The 21,004-nt window shown below is 32.3% G+C and overlaps 2 protein-coding genes and 1 long non-coding RNA gene across 3 annotated transcripts; 1 reads left to right on the plus strand and 2 right to left on the minus strand.

Moving 5' to 3' along the window:
* The first annotated feature begins 3,454 nt into the window (after window positions 1-3,454).
* Window positions 3,455-5,446, plus strand: LOC107962428 (uncharacterized). The gene is made up of 2 exons (XR_005928279.1): window positions 3,455-3,533; window positions 4,000-5,446. It is a non-coding gene; the product is annotated as an uncharacterized lncRNA (long non-coding RNA).
* Window positions 5,447-6,797: 1,351 nt separating this feature from the next.
* Window positions 6,798-8,294, minus strand: LOC121203203 (F-box protein FBW2). The gene is made up of 3 exons (XM_041114944.1): window positions 8,066-8,294; window positions 7,677-7,987; window positions 6,798-7,539 (listed from the first exon to the last, which is right to left on the minus strand). The coding sequence occupies exons 2-3, from the start codon at window positions 7,985-7,987 to the stop codon at window positions 7,005-7,007; spliced, it is 846 nt and encodes a 281-aa protein (XP_040970878.1). The 5' UTR covers window positions 8,066-8,294; the 3' UTR covers window positions 6,798-7,004.
* Window positions 8,295-9,551: 1,257 nt separating this feature from the next.
* On the minus strand, window positions 9,552-12,737 carry LOC107962429 (serine/threonine-protein phosphatase 2A activator). Its single transcript, XM_016898818.2, has 2 exons — window positions 11,461-12,737; window positions 9,552-9,856 (listed from the first exon to the last, which is right to left on the minus strand). The coding sequence occupies exons 1-2, from the start codon at window positions 12,627-12,629 to the stop codon at window positions 9,850-9,852; spliced, it is 1,176 nt and encodes a 391-aa protein (XP_016754307.1). The 5' UTR covers window positions 12,630-12,737; the 3' UTR covers window positions 9,552-9,849.
* Window positions 12,738-21,004: the final 8,267 nt, after the last annotated feature.

The raw sequence follows: 21,004 nt of genomic DNA on the forward strand, positions 1-21,004 counted from the left end.
AGAGGGACTGCCCGCATAAATTGCCCAAAAAACTAAAACACGCGGATCCTTCGGGTCGGGTCGGGTCGACGCGCGGATCCCCCTTTGCTAAAACGGCGCCGTTTTGTGTTTAATATAAATATAAAAAAAGGCTAAAAATAAAACTGCTTCATCATTTTGTTGAAAAAACAGAGAGAAAACTCTCTCTTTTTCATTTTTCTCAGGCTCCGGTTCCGGAGATGGCTCGGCCAAGGCTTCCGGCGAGTCTCCGCCGTAGAGCCACCGCGTGTGGCGGCCGGAGGTCCAAAATCGGACCTTTTCGGTCCCTTTTTGAAGCCTAGCGTCCCTAGGGTACGGATCTAGGGCCAAATCCCCAAAAAAAGAGCCGGAGACCCGAAGATCGAGGGGAAACCGCTCGTCTTCTCCCCTCCGGTGCTGCGCAGGTAAGGTTCTTTTGGTTTTTCGTTTGTTATTTAGTGTAGAAGATAAAAAATAAACAATAAAAATAAAAAGAGAAGAGATTTGGACACCAAAAGGGTCACCTTTTTTATCTCTTTGTTTTTTTCTTTTCAAAAGGGCTCTGAACCCCCCTCCTTTACATTGAAAATGAATGGCTCTTTATAGCCGATTATACAAAGTCCTATTGTTGTTTTGTTACTGTTTGCTGCGTTTCTGTTTCTGTTGCTGCTTCCGTCATGTTTGCAGGTGTTCAAGGAGGTGATGGGAGCAGGTGGAGGAGAGATGGCGATGGGACGTGCGGCTGACAGAGAGCAGCGGCAAGTGGGATACTAGGGTTTCAGTTTCTGAAACCCTAGTCTGATGTGGGCTTGGTTGTTGGGCCAGGGTGCTGGGCCTTTTATTTCTTTCTTGGGCCCGGGCAAATGGGCCTGCAACATTACGTTTTAGTTACTTACATTAATATGTTGTAACATTTTAGTCACTAAGTCGTTAACTATATAACGGTAAGCTGACGTGACATATTAAATTATTATTTCAAACAAAAAATTTAGGTTAAATTATATAATTTGTCCCTATATTTTTTCATTTTGAGCCATTCTTTTTTGTTTCTCTATCTCTTTTAACGTACTTTTTCTATATTTTTCATTTGTTAAGTCTAACCCCTATACTTTTATTTTTTTGAACAATTTATATTTTTTCTTTTCCTTTTCTTCCCCCTTTTATTTTTTTCTTTTCTCATATTCTTTAATGTAGAAACATAATCTTTACCCACCGAAAAAAAAAACCAAGTCCTAAAATTTGAAAAAAAGTTTTATTTTAACAAATAGAAAATATAGGAAAACTATGTTAAAAGAAATGGAGAAAGGAGGAAAATAGAGGGAAAAGAAGAAGAGAATGGAAAATAAAGAACAAAAAAGAAAGTTCAAATAATATAAAAGAACAAATTAAATTGCTCAAAACGAAAAAAAATACAGCGACTAATTGTATAATTTAACTTAAAATTTTTATTTGAAATGATTATTTAACATGTCACGTTAGCTTATCGTTATACCGTTAATGATAATTAACGCCCAGTGATTAAAATGTTATGGCACGATAACGTAAGTGACTAAAACATAATATTTCAAACATAAGTGGCTAAAATGTAACTTGAGACAAATAAAAGTGACTATTTTGATAGTTTACCCTTTATTCAATAGTTTCAAAAAATAGATTTCCAAACAAAATAATTATAAATATTAATAATTTAAAATAATGCATATTAAAAAATTATTTTAAAATTTCTCATCCAAGTGCAGTATTTTCAATAAAATTGATTAAAATCATATAAATATGACATTTAATCTTAAATTATTATTATAAAAATATTTGATTAATATTAAAAAAATTGTTTATTTACAAAAATTAAAATTCAATGATACAAAAATTTTAAATAAAATTTATTAGTGTAATTGTATTATTCCTAATAAATTATTGGTAAAACTAAAATATTATATAACAATATAATACGATGTTAAAAAAATATTTAAACATTAAGACAATCAAACATTATGCAAAATCTAACTCAATCTAAGTACATATCATATATTAAATAAAAAGAGACTATACAAACATTATTGAGTCAAGGACCACAAATTAGAAGTTGAAATCACCTCTTGAAACTTCGAGATCCACTTATACATGCGCACAAAATAAATAAACCATGTGTTGAGCAATAAAGCTCAATGGTACTTTCATGATTCAAGATAATGCAGTGTTAACATTAACAAATAATCACAAGCAATTTGTGCTCAATGTCTAACCAATTTACATCCTTTCATGCCAAGTAATCTGATTACCATTAAAAAATAATATATATATTTACTATCAACAATAGTTTAAAGGTTTTTTTAATGTCACATTTGACCCTTGAGATTTAATAGAATGTGCAATGTGATTGTAACAGCTAGAGGTGTGCATGGGCCGGGCTACCCGGCCCGAAGGCTTGCCCGAAATGTGGAAGGGTTTGGGCAAAAATATAGGCCCGAAAAATGGGCTTGGACAAAAAAATAAGGCCCGTTTAAAAAATAGGCCGGGCCTTGGGTAAGGTATTTTTAGCCCGGGTCTGGCCCGGCCCAGCCCGAATTCACTAAAGGACAAAAAAATCTACATATTTTTTTATTTTTGAATGTTATTTTCTTGTTATTTTCTCCATATTTTGCTACTATTTTACTATTATGTTGCTATTATTTTGTTGTTATTTTTTGGATATTGTATAAAATTTATTTTATTGTTAATTTATTTTATTATTTTAAAACAATTTGCTTGTTAAGTTACATTTATCTTAGTGTTATTAAGTCTACATATTTTTCAAAATTTATTTTCAATTTGTTGGGGAATATTTATTTTGATATTTTTAGTATTTTTTATGTATTATATATATTTAAAAATAATATAAAATAATATAAAAATTAATACGGGCGGGCTGGGCCGGGTCGGGCCTAGGTTTTAGTATTTTTATCCGGGTAAGGCTTGGGCAAAATTCTAGGCCCATTTTTAGGCTCGACCCAGCCTGATCCCAATAAATGTGCATGATTTTTTAATTGAGCCAGACCCAAACTCGGCCCGGCCCATGAACACCTCTAGTAACAGCCTGTTTTTAGTGAAAATCGAAACAGTGGTTTTGAGACCACAAATTCGAAGTATAAAATTTTATTTTAATATTATTTTGTGGTCTACAGCGTGATAGTATTATGGTATAAAAATTTCATTAAGAAATTTTAATGTTTACATGCTCAATTTGTGAAAAAGGACTAAATCGCGTAAAGTGCAAAAGTTGTGTTCTACTACTAAAGGTATTAAATAGCTATAGAAATTTAAAGTGGAGGTCCTTATTTGGTAATTTGACCACTAATTGAGTTAGTGGATGTGCATGGCTTGGTATTTATGAAATTATTAAAGTTAAGTAAGGGTAATTTGGTAAAAAGGCAATTAATGATAAAAATAATCAAAAAGGTAAAGCTATCATCTCTCATTCTCTTCTCCAACAAAAAATTACAGCAAAGAAACACCATTTTCGGAGCTTCAACACTCGGCCATATCTCCCTTGCATGTAGGTGCGTTTTTGTCCCATTTTTGTTGATTTTTATGTTTTGGGATCGTTGTAGCTTAACCTAGCTAATTAGGGGACTAATTTGCAAAACTATGGAATAGTTTGAGATTTTCCATTGATGAAAATGTTAGGGTTTTGAAGTTTAATGGAAGAAATGAATCTTTGTTGTTAGTTAAATATTTTTTGTTAAGTGATTTTTTATGAAATTATCAATTAGGGGTTAAATTGAGAAATATAAAAATTTTGGGTTAAATGTGCTAAATTGTGAAATGTATGAGCTTCTTTGAGCATATATAATTTTCAGCTAGGCTTGGGTGCAGTGAAATTTCAGGAATTTTTATTTTACGAGCTTAAAGACTAAATTGTAAAAAGGTCAAAAGTATAGGGGAAAAATGTTAATTTTGTCATAATATGAAAATTGATTGAATTGAGTAGAATAATGATTAAATGAGTTAAATTTGATTATATAGATCAAGAAAAATGACGTATGGAATTAGATAGAGGAAAAGACAAAGTTATCGATTAGACGATCGTTTTTCGTCGTACGAGTTCGAGGTAAGTTCGTATGTTAATAAGCACTATTATCATTGAGATTTAGTGCTTTATATTTGAATTGTTGAAGGATACAATTGTACAGAAGTATTCGACGGAAATTCGGGCCATGATATTATCACTTCCGGTGCGAGTCATATTGATTTGGCTTCGGGCCATGATATTAGCACTTCGGGTACGAATTAAATTGATTTGGCTTCGGGCCATGATATTAGCACTTCGGGTGCAAGTCATGTTGATTTGACTTCGGCCATGATATTATTACTTTGGGTGCGAGTTATATTGATTTGGCTTCGGGCCATGATATTAGCACTTCAGGTGCGAGTTATATTGATTTAGCTTCGGGCCATGATATTAGCACTTTGGGTGCGAGTCATATTGATTTGGCTTCTGGCCATGATATTAGCACTTCGGGTGCGAGTTATGTTGATTTGGCTTCGGGCCATGATATTAGCACGTGGAGTGCGAGATACATTGAGTTGGTTTCGGGCCATGATATGGGCAGTTAGGATGCGAGACTCCCGAATATCCGATTTCTATTCCAAATGGTTCAACGGTAAATTAAATATGTGAAATGGTGAAAAATAAATACGCATCAATACAGGTATGTACGGAAGGCTATACGATCATTGGAACTAAGGAAGTTGTGAACATTATGAGAAATTATGTGATTGAATTTATGTTAACCTTGTTATTAATTTGTTGGTGAATATCATATTCATATTATTTGAATGGTATATATATTTATGACATATGAATACATGATGAACTTAGTTGTGGTTAAATTCATATAAATAGAAGGAAAGATAGACAAATGCCTTAATTAGAATTGCTATCAAAGCATGGAAAATAGTATGAGTTATTAGATGGTAAAAATATGCTTATACACATGCCTGAAAATGTGAATGCACTAAGAAGTGTGTACTTATGCTATGTTGTTTTGAGATGGGTTACTAATTTATGTGATAATTAAAATTGAAAGGTTAATGTTGTTTAGACCAAGGCCAAGATATATTGAATTGACTAAAGTGAATTATGCTTATAAATTGAAGTAGTAAGCTTTATTTTTGAATTACGAACTTACTAAGTATTTCATGCTTACTTTGTGTTAATTTCTTTGTGTGCTTAGATATCGGAAGCTCGTTCGGGTTGGAAGATGGTGGAGATTTCATCACACTATCTATCGGCTATTTTGGTATTGTGGTTTTATAATTTCGGTTATAATGGCATGTATAGGTCGTTTTGGCTAATGATAGCCTACATGTTTTGTTATGTTTTTTGTCATTTGATTTGGCTTGTATCTGAGATATTATTATGCATGTTATTTGTGTAAATGGCTTTATTATATTCAGTTGCGGTTGTGAAGTGGTGTTTCGATATCAAATGGTTGAATTTGATAAGTGACATACATGCTAAGTTTTAGACACAATGAGGCATATTTGTTTTTGATCATTTAGGTATATTTTGGAAAGCATAATTGGTATGTGTTAAAGTGGTCAATGGATGTGATTATGAGTATCATGTTGTATGTGTGAAAGTAAATGTTATAAACTTGAGATTGGTTGATTTTGAGTGCCTATTTATGCCATGGCTATATGCAAATTGATGTGTATAGGTTGGTACCAATGTGGGTGAGGTATATGACTTGGAAAAATATCCTATTTTTGTCTACATGGGCAGAGACGTGGGCGTGTGTCTCAGCCGTGTGTGATACACGGCCAGGCGACACGGCCGTGTGTCCCCTGATGCTTATTTAGAAACCAAGTCAGTAGCTTCACATGGCCTAGCACACGGGCATGTAGCTTGGTCGTGTGGTACAAGTCAGTATACCCTCCAATTTCCACACAATCTAGTATACGACTTGGTACATGGGCGTGTAAGGCCATTTCGAGTGGCACACAGCCTGACACACGGGCATGTGGTCTTGCCGTGTGACCCAAGTCAAAGAGTTACACGGGGTAGGACACGGGCTGAGACACGACTATGTGATCCCATTTCGAATGCCCACACGGCCTGAGACATGGGCGTGTGACTCCTGTACTTTGAAAAATTTCTAAGTTATTGGTTTAGTCCCGAACCATTTTTAATGCATGTTTTAAGCCTTGGAGGTTCGTATTAGGGACAATATGATGGAATGTGAATAATTTTTATTTGGTTTGAGAATTGTGATTGAAATGTATTACTATTTAAGATATAAGTCCGGTAACACCTCGTGACCCTATTCCAGTGTCGGATACAGGTTAGGGGTGTTTTAGTGATACTTATATTAAAAAAAAAGAGAGAGGATAAATTAACATTTAGAGTATGTTTGATAAACTAAAAAAGTTACAGGTACTAAAAAACTAAAGTACTAAATTTTATAAGTACTAAATTTTCTAAGTACTGAGTTCATATTATAAAATTGTTTGATATATTAGGTGTTGATAAATTGAAAAATTAATTATTAATTTAAAAAAAAAATCAAATACTGAATTTAAATTATAAAATTTATTTGGTATATTAATTAAAATTAAGTACACGATAGTAAAAATAAGCACCGAATATAATTATTTTATTTGATAATAATAAATCTTGCTTTTTGAAAATTCATTATTTCAATCTTATTAATATAGTATAATATTTTTTAGTTGGAATAGTTTAAGATAAAAGTTAAAAATAAAATTTGACTATTTTAATTTTTAATAAAATGATCGAGAATAAAATTTTGAAAAATTACTTATCATAATCAACACTTTTTATTTAGAAAATTTTATTATCATACACAATTAAATATTAAATGTTGAAAATTTCTATTTTCTGTAAAATAAAAATTTTCAATGGTTTATTAAATATACCCTTAGCCATTAAACTTGAAAAAATTTATTAACCTGCACTTCTTTTGTGTCAATGCAGCTTGTCCTACTAACCCAACATTCCACCATCGTCACAATTCTATCAATTTACTCCATAGTGTTCCAGAAAAGAAGTCAGTGACTGGATAACGTTGAACTGCAAAGCTGAAGCGCTTATCCGGTCTAGCCTTCACGAGATGAGGTCCCACTATCTTTAACTTTGGGTACTTTTCTTTAAGGAACTTACGGTCAAGTTTCACCTGGGGGCAACCATCTATGACCAAATTCTCAAGCTGAGGACAGCTAGAGAGGATGTTGAGAACACATTCAGTGCTGATAAGATGAAAACCCAACTCAAGATGCTTTAGCCTTGGCATTGTAGCTGCTATTGCATTCGCCTCATCCTCCGGTTCGACCTTGCCTGCTGAATCCGGAGAGTGCATGTTGCGGCACAGAGTTACAAGAAGCTTACAGTGCTTTCCAATGGCCTCTATAGCTTGGGCACCAATTTTGGGACAGTAACTCAAATCCAAGAAAGTGACTGTGGAAAGCCTTGGGGTGGTTTGTTCTACTATTGAATCACTTATTTTACCATGCGGCAGTCGTAAAACCTGAAGGAAGCCAGCACTTGCAAAAGCAAAGGGCAAAAAATGCCATTTCACATCAAGGTTTCCATTGAACAAGGATCCCCTATAGGAACTGGTCTCGGATCCAATAAAATCATGAAAGCAATTGTGAAAAAGGGTAAGAGCAAGTGAACTTACTTCTCTGTGATGAATGAGAAAATGGAATCATTCTTAAGACCTGAAACATGTAGGTTGCGGAGAGATCCACTGCTTCTTGTGACTAGCATTCGAAGCATCCGATCGAGTTGGTGGGGCTGCCAGCGACAGCTCCATTCGTCAAGATCTATATCTTGCCAACAATGGGGATCGCTAACTGTCTTTCTCCAGGATTTGCAGACACAGGGAATGATTGTCAGTAACTCTTGTAACGACAGGTTAGTGAAGATCAGCCCCAATACATCAGGAAGTAGTTCGTCCCAGTGTCGAAACTCGCTTTGCTCTTCTTCCATCTGATCTTCGTTCAAATCATGAAGGTCATAATCAAATCACAATAGGAAAGAAGAAAAGTCAAAAAGATTGGGGGTTACCTCATGTCACTTTCTTCCAACTTGGATTATACTGCAAAACCTAAACAAAAAATCAAAGGCATCCAAGAAAAGATAAAAGAACCCCAAACATTTAATATACTAAAAGAAAGATATGATACAAACGGATTATCATAAACAATGAGCTATAGATTAAGTTATAAATAGATGAGATTGAAGCATATCTTCTGTTAAAAAGAGATTTGTGTAATCTCGTACGTTATAATATCAAATCTTATGAGATTATATATATATTTTTAAATTATTTTTTTATTTACCAAACTAACTTTAATTTTCCATAATTGTTTCATTAGGCCAACAATGCTTCAAATAGATACATTTTATCATTTTTTCTTTGAATCATGCCAGTTTACATGAGTTAAACGAGTCTCATTTAATAGATTGACTTTCATGGAACGTTTTTTGTACAATGGTCATGGTTTTGAACCATGTAACTAAAAAAATGACGTTGCAATGGACTTAAATTAATAAAATAATTTTAAAAATATAAACATTTGGATTTAAATATTGAAATATGAAAAATAGATGAATCAAATTTCTAAAAAAAAAAAATTAAAAATACTAAATTTATAAAAATGAGTTATATGGTATATTTTAAGAAAAACAATTGTGGCTGAAAATTGTATTTGAAACAAGGACTTACATTGTATATTTTTCATTAAATTCCATGCATGAAGCATTTTAATAGAAACTGCAAACCACAAACTTGAAATTGAAACAATGATAATGTAACAAAAACATGGTTCAATAGTTCCTACAATCATTTAATGTGAGTTGTTTAATTTTTTACTAACGTGGCGCTAAGGGATTTGTTGACTTTTTACATCTTTTAAATTTAATATTTATTTATATTAATTTTCTTATTAACATAATTTTAGTATCTCTATAAGATTTATATGATGCGTATGATATTAAATATAATTCATAATTTTATCTTAATTTCCTTTTAACCAATTGATAACACTACTAAATCATTCTTATTAATTTGTTGATTTAGAAAATAACAATTCAGTGTTGATGTTACAAAAAAGCACTAAAATATTCGACAAAATAAAAGTTCAACTATCAACAAAAATTGAAAAAACATCTTTTATCACTCAACCAGTAACTTTCATAATTTAACCAAAAATGAGTCTTTTCATTTTCTTATGAAATTAAAAAGGAACAGTCGAAAACCAACATGTAAAAGTTTTGAGACGTCAGGTACTCAATCTATCCATTTCCATATTTATCATGCTAATGAATCACAAATAGGTTATTCGCAGTATGTAAGATAATGCAGAAAGCTCAAAAGTATAGAGCAAAACCTAACTCAATGCAAAGAGGCAGATAGTCAATAGATATGCCATGTTTGACGCCGGAGATCTCACTATGTTCTATGATAACATATCTTAAATTATCCATTTTCCGGTTAGGTTCTGATTTTAATGGTATAGTATGGTATCTAAATATCTTTAACTTTCCACAATAAAAAATTTAGGCACTACTACTTCCCATAAATATATATTGCAAAACATAAGTTCCATGCATTAAGTATTTTAATAAAACCTGTGGCCTTTCATCAAAAAAAAAAAAAGGAAAGAAGGTGGGGGGTCAGTGACAACACCTGTATTAGCTAATTAGAATGGGCAGAAACACCTTAATAAATTCCAGGTACTATAGATGATAATAGGATAATTTTCTAATTCTACAACTGTTGATAAAATCAGGTGGAAAATAGTATTCTCTTGGTTCCACAGCCTCTGTCCATAAAGATGATACCAAGATCATTCCCTGGGAAAATTCATAAAAGAAATTAGTTACATTTTAACATGGTTACCCTGTTAATTCTAACCATAATGTTATAGCAGCGCAATACCGTGTCACGAAAACAAATCTAATACCAATAGCACGTATCTTAAATACAAGCAAAGCATAAACAACATGCCAGAATTATTTCATAGTAGTGGTGGACCCAAAATGAATGGAAGGTTTACTTGAAGGCGGCCCAAAGCTTTGATAAATCAGTTTAACAGAGTTCAACAGATAAGCTTTATCATGAATACTTATCATTTTATAGAGGTTCATGCATATCAGCTTCACTGCAATATGAAGGGCAACCAGAAAGTATAAAGGAAACAAGAATTCCATCTTGAATAGCTTTAGATGAAGGCATCCCAAATGAAAATAAATAAATAAATAGGAAGATAGGTCTGAACCAATATTCATCATCTCTTGCATCAGTCTGAAAAGATTGTTTCATGTATCACTCTGAGAAAATCTTAAATGAGCTTTCCAAAGCACCTCAATTGAACAAAAAGATTGTGCAGAATCGAGTCTTCATCACCAATATCATATGGTAAAAATATGCTATATTATAGTGAGGAAATTTTAAGCTGATATGCTATTTATATGGGTGAGAGTAAGGTTTAGTTGTATCACGATCCCAATAGATGGCAGATTCTTTTCTGGCCTCTCAAAATAGTTCTACTAGGCATGTTAGAGTGCTCAGACAGCGATTCATACTACAGGTAACCGTTTATCATTTTCCTGAATACAGGGAATTTATTGGCTTTCAGAACCCAAGAGTAGATGATCTCTATACAGCATAAGTGCATCACGAGATGCATGACATTTAACATTCAACCATATGGCTTAATACATGATGTATATACAGAAAAAAAGAACGGTATGAATAAACAAGTGCATATTCCTGGATGAGGACAGAAATTTCTTTTACTAGAAGTGTTAAACATACAGTAAAATATTATTACTACAACAATCAAAGATTATCAGAATAATCCAAGCACAAAGTAATTTGTAATCAATTATCAAAATGAACCACGCTAGTTACTTTGTTTTTGTTCCATCATACCCCACAGAAACTAAAGAGGAAAGACTGATCATTGAGCAAATAGTATGTTATCAGTTAGCAACGGTATCAACTTGTGAACGGTTCTCTGAGGTGGTTCAAAATAGCTTAGCCATGTGGCCAGAATATTCACATTGCACAGACCCATACCAAGGCATGGTTTTTGCAAAACATGCAGCTAACAGTAATGCCATCTTTCAAAGTCACCAAAGATCGCATGACCTCTTTAATGTAACTTAGGTATCAACAAAGGCATATTAGACACACAGAGGGTGTTCTGAGGTGCCATTTCCGAGTAATGGCACCATACTCATGAACATGATAGCAGTCATCAATCATTACATAGCATTTGTAAATGAAGGGGCATTTTTTACTTAACATCAGGCCAGTACTAAAAAACAGAGAATCTTTAACTATGATACTATAAACAATGTCAAAGCTGGCACTGGTATGAATCTTGCATAAAAGGAACATGTCGCAAATTACTATTCTATAAATAAAACAATTAAACCCCCAAAAAACTTACCACTTAATGAGCCAGCCAAAGAGGAAGTGCTGCATAATAGGAACCTTTTCGAGCACCTCAGCTTTATACATTTTAAGCATCCCACTATTCACCTTCTTCCAATTAGGCACTGCACTGATATCATCCAACAGTGGCGAATGCTCTGCAAACGGACCCTTTTTCACCTTCTTTATAAACCCAATACACGAAAGATACATATACTCACTCGAAAAGTTATCCAAAATATCCTCATTGTGTATCGATTTCGGCTTCATATACTTATGATCAATCAACTGCGAACTCCCAAATATAAATGGCAAGAAATGATAATCATCTAAACCCCATACCCCGTGAGACCCCGCCGGCTCCAAGCAATAAACAAGCTGAAGCTTCCTCATTAAGTCTAAATATTTGACAAAAACCCTAGCCACCACTGCTTGGTAATCTTCTTCCTTGATTATTCCCATTCTGGCTAAGCAGTATAACCAGGCTGCGAAATTGGTTTCGTGTCCCGTTCCATAATCGATTCGGCTTGAGTTCCCAAAGCTGTCAGTGAAGTAAGGGACGATTTCAATAGTGGAGGATTTGAGATCCTCGGGGAGGAACTGTAGCATGAAGGATTTCGCGTTTTCGGTTAAGCGTTCGTGCCAGGTTCGATAAGAGATGTTACCGTAACGAGAGGATTGTTGAACGGGTGGGATCTGATCGACCCAGAGACTCAGGTTTTCGATGATAAAGACGATATTGGACACGGTGGCAGATTCATGGCAGGGATCGGAGATTTTACGGCCGCGGATAGATTCCGACAAGGCGACGATGAAACCCAGGAAGTTTTTAGAAGTAGGGGAGTCGTGGAATTTGCGGATATCATCAGGGGAAGTGATTTTTTTGGATGGGATTTGGAAATGGAAAGGAGGAGTAATGGTGGGGACTTCTTGGGATTGAGGGACAGGAGTTAGGATTATGGCTTGGGTGTTGTTTGGAGGGAGGTTTAAAGCGGGGGCTCGAATCGGTCGGTATGCAGGGGGAGAGGAAAGGTCAGGCCAGGAAGTTGGCGATTGGGACGGTGGGGCGTGGGTCGTGGCACCACCGCACTTGCAGCAAGTACCAGTGGTGGGGATGGAGGTGGATGAATGAGAGTGAGTGTGAGGGTGTTCGTCTCGAGGGGATTGCGGTGGCGGTGGTTCCATTGCGGCGGAGAAAACTGTGCGATGATCGTCAGATAATTACGCCTTTGGGGGTACACAAATCTTTGTTTCGAAATGAAAATGTATTGCTTGCGTGGCGATGGCGAGTTTTCTAGAGCAGAGGCGCGTGGATGATGTAGACATATTGGGCTCTTTTAGGTGGAGTGTTGGGCTTTGACAATGGAACCATTTATTATTTTCTGAGCCCAAAAATCAAGTGTTGGATATTTAATTGGGCTTCGTAGGTAAAATCATCCATGATTATGAGTGCTAATTTGGAAGATTTCAAGCCTAGTTAATAGGAAGGAGAGGCTGTTGACTGTTGAGACCAACAAAAATAAAATCTACGAAATTTTGCTGTTAATGATGAGTATGGAAGAACCCACGAAGGATGATAGTAATTTTATTCCTTCAAATAAAACAAAAAAGAAAAACTAAATAAAAAGGAGATTTCGTTAAACTAAAAATTAAAACCAAGATTTTGAAGAAAACTAAATTAAATTTTTTTAAAGAAAACGATGATTAAAAGTTGAGAGAAAAATCAATCTGATGAAGCTTCCTCTTAAAGTAAAATCTCTGTTTGATTCATTTGTTTAATCATTGGTACAAAGATAAGTTTCAATGTTCTTTAACAAATTGATTATAGTTATCGATGATTGCCTAGCAACCTAATCTCTTCTTATCTTCTCGATAACCAAGGCAATCACCATTAATTACTTCCCTTGTTGACAAATTAATCCTATAACGATCACTTACAATTTAATTTATCAATAGCATTAAGGGTGAAAAAGACTCCATTCTAACCAACAAACACACAATTAGGGTTCATTTAAGTTAGATCGCAGGCCTGTACTACACAAACAAGGATGTAGCTTGTCACAAATATTAGAAATCAATCAATTGACTAAATCTTTAATTGACAAAGCAATTGTTCTAAGTTATCAAATATTGGTCGAATATTTAACAAATCTGGAAACATTCAAATACTAAACAGTAGTGAAAGATTAAGGACAATTTAATCTCACAAACTTTTTAGAATCAAAACTTTTTAAAAACCCTTTAAAAAATAAAACTAAAAGTGGCTATATCTCCGTACACCGCCAAGTCTTAACTTAATAGTATCTATTTATTGTGAAAAAAATATAATGGAGAAAATACAAAAGTGCTATTAATTACATAAAGTAAAATTTTTCTAGGCTTTTTAATCATTTTCATGCCGAACTTCTTGACCATTTTTGGGTTTAATTCATAAATAAAGTTAGTTAGATACTTCAATTCTCTTCGAATTGATATATTATAGGCTTCAAACGGAGGTCTGTAACTTAACTTATGACCAGAATACTAAAGCTGCACTATATTGAAAGTTCAATATGCAAAAAACTTGCCAAAAATAAACTTCAAGCTCACATACATACATTGTTTACTCATCAAATTCTAAGAAATTTGTTGGGTACCACTAGAACGTAAAGACAAAGAGTCATAGAAGACTCTAGACAGTTGTACTCTCACAAGAGAGAGAAAAGAAAAATGGACCCTACCAAGTAAAGGTCGATGGTGTTGAGTGACCATAAACATCCTTTGAGCTACTTATGTTGGAAAAAAAAAACTTAATTTTTTAAAGAAAAAAAAATAAAGGGATGAGATAAAAAAATAAAGGAAAGAAATAAAAGAGAAAGGAAAAGGGCTAAGATTTAAGTGAGGATGAAAAGGAAATAAGAGGCAAGAAATGAAGAGAATAGAGAAAAGGGACATATTGTTCTAACCTGCCATTAGGTCACTTTATAACTTGCTTCAATCTTAAGGGAGATAAATTGTTATATCGGTTAAAAGTAACGCCTCAAGCCCAAAATAATCAATTAATCTTACAACCAAAGCCTCAACATGACTCTGAAAAAGATCAGACAGCAGGGCTAACAAAAAGATACATGCTAAGCACTGAAGTAAAGATGTGTCCAATTACTTGTAACACCCCAAAATACATAGGGTTAGAATTAATAAAATCATCAAGAAATGAGCCTTAACATTCAACCTCATATCCTGCCTTAGACTTGTCTCATTGTTTTAGCTCAATAAACTCGAGCCTGCGGGTCACCACATATCTAGTGCCCAGGTACTTCTTTTGAAAGGCCTTTTGAAAGTACTCCAAGTTTATCCGATTAGCTTGTGTACCGCTTACAACAGTCTGCCACCAACAATAGACATTTTCTTTGAGAAAGACATAGTGCCCTTCAATTTTTGCTCCGAAATACATTCTAAGTCCTCTAAAATCTTCTCAGTCGACTCCATCTAGTATTCAACCATAGTGGGAGTCGTTCCAGCAATACCCTTGAACGTTTATACCCCATTTGATCGGAGTCTTTCCGCAATAGACCTATGACTTCTTGATCCAGTTTAGGCTCTAGCAACCATTTTCAACAATCTCAGCATTGCTGACATCACGACATCATCGTCATTCTCATAGCTTTCACCACCATTGGTGGTAGAATTCTCAACATAGTCCTCCTTAGGGATCATGTTTTCTCCCTGGATAGTGGGCAGCTCTACAGGTGCAGCTAGGCCCTACGTGGCCTACCCTTACTATGTATACCTTAGGTGTTCATAGCTAATCTTGCAAAAATTTTAGAGTCTAAAGTATATCTATAATTTTCATACAAAAGTTCAGGCATTAGTGATCCTCCTAAATGTTCAAAATCTAAAGGTTATAGTTTATCCAAAGTTTCAAAAGTAACAATAACTAAAGTAGGACCGACATCGGAGTCTCAGATTTAATTTCCTACAGAAAGTCATTTTTTTTCATAAACTTGTGGCATGGTTTTTTCCTAAAATACCCTTTTAATTCATGCATGCAAGTTTATTCAAATTTTTACGGTCCAAGTTTAAAAAACCTAAGCTTTGATACCATCAAATGTAACCTCCCTAACCCGTCCTAAAGGTTAAACCCGGATTTGAAAGATTACATTAGCCACTGAAGTGATCAAGTAAGCTATCGGTGTTTTGAAAACAATTATTTTAAAAAATTTGTTTATCTTTGGAAGAAAACTTAGTTAATTACCAATTTATTTATTACTTGAAATCTTAATTACAATATAGCATTAAAAAAGTGATAACTATTTTTTTAATAAAAGCCGGGGTTCACAGATAGTTAATTAATAATCATAACTTGATATCCTAAAATTTAAATTAAATGTCATGCAAAATAAAAACAAACCCAAATCCTAAGACCCATGCCATAATTCAAAAAAATAAAATACAACCTCTGAATGATAAAATATCAAATATTAAGTATAAATATTATAGAAAACAAGCCGATTCGAGACCCGTTGGATTATGTGTTCACATCCTAACCTAGTAAGTTATCTAAAAAGATAGAAAACAAAAAAGAGTAAACTATGAAGTTCAGTGTGAGTTCCGTCACAAGATAATCAAAGCAACCGATTAGCATACAAAATCACATTACATATAATAATTTACAATAGCATATTCGAAATATCGGATTAACAGATCAACATTATACACATATATGCCATCTCAAAAATCTTCAAAATCATTTACACATACTTTGTGAATGCAATACAACTTCAAAATTTACAAAAAAGATCCTACCCACCACTACACTCCATAATAAGAGTTTCGTAGAACTCGTCTATCCCTACACACCAGGTTGTGGATAAACCATAAAGTTGCAGGATAATACATTGCTAGATGTTATGAATAGATAACAAGTTTGCAGATAAGAGTTGCCAAATAATGGATGGGCGAACCACCAGTGTTGCAGGTTAATATACTGCCAGATGGTTGTGATTACATAACATAAATGCAGATGGAAGCTGTCAAATGTATATGGATAAACCACCAGCATTGCAAATTTATATTCTGCTGGACCTTCCTCCTTTTCAAAGCGTCCTTCCCCATGTAATACAATATAACATGCTTATAACAAATAAAATGGGAATAAACAATATGATTTCAACAAATCAATGTGGTAGCAAAAAATATGCTCTTATTTAATCACTACAACATCAAAACATGCTTATCATGGATTCGAATTAATGATAAGATTAAGGCATGTGGTATGCGTAATCACCAATACAGATACAATAGGCATATATATATTTACATTATTCACAGTTCATGCATAATACTTTAATCAATAAGAGTATGGGTTCTAACATTATTCATATCATCAATGGCTCAATTGATTAAAATAAAGCACTAAAAACAGTTTGGGAACTATTCAGGGACTAAACTAAGCAAAACATAAAAATTTGGACCAAAATTATAAAATCTAAGAAACAGGGGACACACGACCGTGTGGCTGGATCGTTTGGATAGCCCTGGACAGTGTGGTTAGACCATGTGACAAATTGTGGCCATGTGATATTCATCAAATCAACCTACATGGGGGCATGACCATGTGGCAGGCCGTGGCCATGTGGAGGGTCCCAAGCCGTTTAAGAATCAAATTTCCTAAGGTTTGAAGGGGAACATGATCATGTGAGAGGGTCGTGTGGTCCACACACCTGTATAGCTGACTATGTGGCACTATCTTGAGACACGAGTTGTCCCAATTCACTTGTAAAGAAACATAAACCTATCTCTGGGATCTCGAATGATGTTTCTCGCACTTAGATTTGGTCTAGGGTATCTAAATTGAATCCTTCAAATGACATTTACGCAATAATTAATAATGATTTTTAAGATTGATCAAGATTACAGGGAATTTCAACAAGAATTAATAATGAACTTACCAATTCTTGGCAAGGTTAGAGATGAAATTGATGTTAGGGGGCTACAAGGTAATTTCCCTTTCCTATTGAAATTAAAAGGCATGGCTTGAACTTGGTTATGTTAGGGGAGAGAGTGACATGTTAACCATTGGGCTACTACCCATTTCTTATTATGTTTTTACATCAATTAATATTTATTTTTGAAGTGGCTCTCATCCTATTTTGGTGAAAATAAAAATAAAAGAAATGAGAGGGGTGAATAAAACTTAAGATCTCTAAGGAATGCACTAACTACGTAACCATAAAGACTAAATGATTTCTTGGTTATTTATTTCATTCGACCTTATATATTTTGGGTGTTACATTTTGTCTATTTGCATAAGACCAAGATTCCAATGAAACCATCAAACATATAATACACAGAGGGGGAATCTAAGAAGGCTGGCCGCCTCGACCCCTAAATTCTTTCATTCTTATTAAGCTTATTTTTATATTTTACATTTTCATTTCAATTTTGATATAACTTCAATGTCTCGTGCATTGCACATGAGTTTTATATTTATTAATTTTATTTTTAAAATTTTAAACATTTTATACTGTATGTAATTAGATAATTTAAATGAGAACGAAAATGTGATTGAAATACAAAGTCTATTTTAATATTTATTAAATTTCAAACTCTTAAGTTTTTTTTATTTAATTATTTTAATATGACAATAAAATACTAATATATGAAATGTATCTTATCTAACGCTTTGACTTTGAATAAAGTTACAAGAGCAACCCTAGCTTTATAATTCTTATAAATATCTTAAAAATAAAGAGTATTTTAAGTATTGAAAAGCTGATTTAATTTGTAATTCTTCATCAATAATAGATAAAATTAATTATGATTTTAATATATTAAAAATATCAAATTAAATATTAATATTTAAATTGAAAACATTAAACTTTTAGTCTTAATATTAAAAATATATTTTCTAATTTAAAATTATATGTAAATTTTATTAAATAAAATTTTAATTTAAATTGAATCAAAAGTAAAAATTCAAGATCTTTATATTTTGCTAACTAGAAATTATAGAAAATTATTTGATGTTGAATTAGAATCATCGATCGGATTTGATAAAGAGAAACAATACGATGATTAATTTCTCTTGACTTTTTTCTTTTTAGTACACAAGTCTTAAGTGACGGAGACTATAATTTTTCATTAGTTTTATATGTAATCCTAAACAATTATAAAATTATAAAAATAAATAATAAACAATAAGAATTTATTATAAACTATAATTATAATATTAATTAAAAATAACCTAACATATCATTATAAATAGAAGTTTTCACATTATACAATGCAAATTGGAGTTTTCATGGAAATCATTTTCAAAAAAATAACCTTCTCAATTCTAACTTATCAATAATTTTTTTTAACATTTTCCATTTACAGTAGTAAAGATTATTTGTATTACTTCTTAATTTTAATTGGTATATGGTATAATTTTATACTATTATTTAAGTTTCTAATTGAATTAGTGTCACTCTTAACCGAATCACTAATTCGATTAGGAAGTTACAAAAATGCTCTTCTGTAATTAAAATAAGTAATATTATTTGAGATTATTTTAGTCTTTTCACTTAAAAAAACTTAATAAAAATATGCATGTTTTATTCACATTTTATCAACTATATCAGTGTTATTAATATATACAACACCATGGTAAACAATTAATACAATGTTTTCATTTTAATAACGTACATATTTTATGTGTTACTATTAATTAGTTTTAAACCATATATTTCATTATTTATTATATGTTCTTTTTAAATAGACATTTGTATTCTAAATTTATGATTTTTACACGCTTAAGTGTGTAATAGAATTTCTAGTATTTTTTAATGTCAATTTAGTAATATAATAAAAAATAAAGAATATGTTCATATACTTAAAAAAAATTCAAACTCATGATTATATATATTATAGATTGTAAATTCATTTTGACTCCTAAAATTTTCACTAAATTTAACCTTATTTATTTCTCTATATTATATTTAAATTCTTATCTAAATTAGTGTCACGAGTAAACTAAACACTAACTCAATTATAAAATAATTAAAAAAAATCCACTTATACGTATCAACATCCTCGAAGCAACTTCAACCAAAGTTCAATTTAGTTTGTAAATATATTTAATTTTTACATAAATTTGTTTAGTGACATAATCTAATATACATTATATCTTTACTTAAATTTTGAAAAAAAAAAACACTCTTCCCTCCTATCTCTCATAAAATTTTTTCTTTTTTAATTTGATATCAATTTTAATTTAGGATTAGCATTTAGTACATTGGTAATGTATTTTTTATTTCACAATCAATCTTAAAATATTGTCATGTGACTCTTTTTTTTTTCAAATATTTATTTTTTAATATTATATTATATCCTATAGGACATGTATCAACTCCCTGGCCCGCTTGTGGAGTTTAAAAGCTCCACATGCAATGTACCAAATATTTTTCCTTTAATTTAAGGGTAGATATTTGGTACATTGATAATGTATTTTTTTAATTTCACAAATATTTAAATATCTATTTTTTAATATTTTACTATATCCCTATAGTATACTTGTCAACCCCTTAACATCATGAAGTCTAAAATACACAAATTCAGGAGATTGATAAACGTTTTATAGAGGTATAATATTTAAAAACGCACATATCAATTTTTTAAGACTATTTGTAAAATAAAATAAATATATTACGTGTGTACCAAATACTAACCCTTGTTCATAAATGAAAAACAGATTAAGTTTAAGTAGGTTTTGCAATATTAATGTGATGACTCGACCCAACTTGTTGGGCATGGGTCTTGCCTTGGGGTGAATTAATTTTTTAGTTCGAATTTAAATAACAAATTTTCAAGAAAGTTAAAAGCGAAATTGTGTAGTTGTATTAGTCTAAAAATATACAATTTTTTAAAGAATTAAATTACAAAACTTTTATTTTTGTAGAAATTATAATTAAATTTTAAATTTAGGAGGGCCAAAATATAATTCAGCATTGAATTAACATAAGACCTTACTAATTTTAAAGGGATTAAAGGGGCAAATTTTCTTTTTAGCCCTACCTACCCGTCCAGCTCCACCCCTACTTGAGAGTATAAGTCAAAGTTGTCCTCTTTAAGCATCCATTAGTCTCTAGAGATGCACTTGAGCGTAAAAATCAAAGTTAATTTCTTTAAACATCTATCAATCTCTTAAGATATTATCACTCTCGAGTGCACCTCCAGAAATTCAAACCCACCTCACAACACACAAATGAGTGTATTGTGAAGAACAAATGTCAATTTATCTAGTTGTACAAACTGCATGAATTTGTGTGTTGTATTGTGAATTAGAATCTCTAGAGACAAATATGAGCATGGCAAAACCTTAAGGGATATGTGGAGCCCAAGAAAATAACAATTTTAAATTATATTCACACAACAAGGTTCATGCCTTGCGAATTAGATTGAGTTGTGACAATTAATACAATATATAATATATATAAATTCAAATATTTTCAAACTATGCTATTTATTGTCCGATCATGCTAAACTTGGCTCCAAAATCTGATGTAATCCACGCAACTTTGAAACATTTCCTAATATGC

Source organism: Gossypium hirsutum, chromosome A06, assembly GCF_007990345.1.
Source record: "Gossypium hirsutum isolate 1008001.06 chromosome A06, Gossypium_hirsutum_v2.1, whole genome shotgun sequence".
NCBI lineage: Eukaryota > Viridiplantae > Streptophyta > Magnoliopsida > Malvales > Malvaceae > Gossypium > Gossypium hirsutum.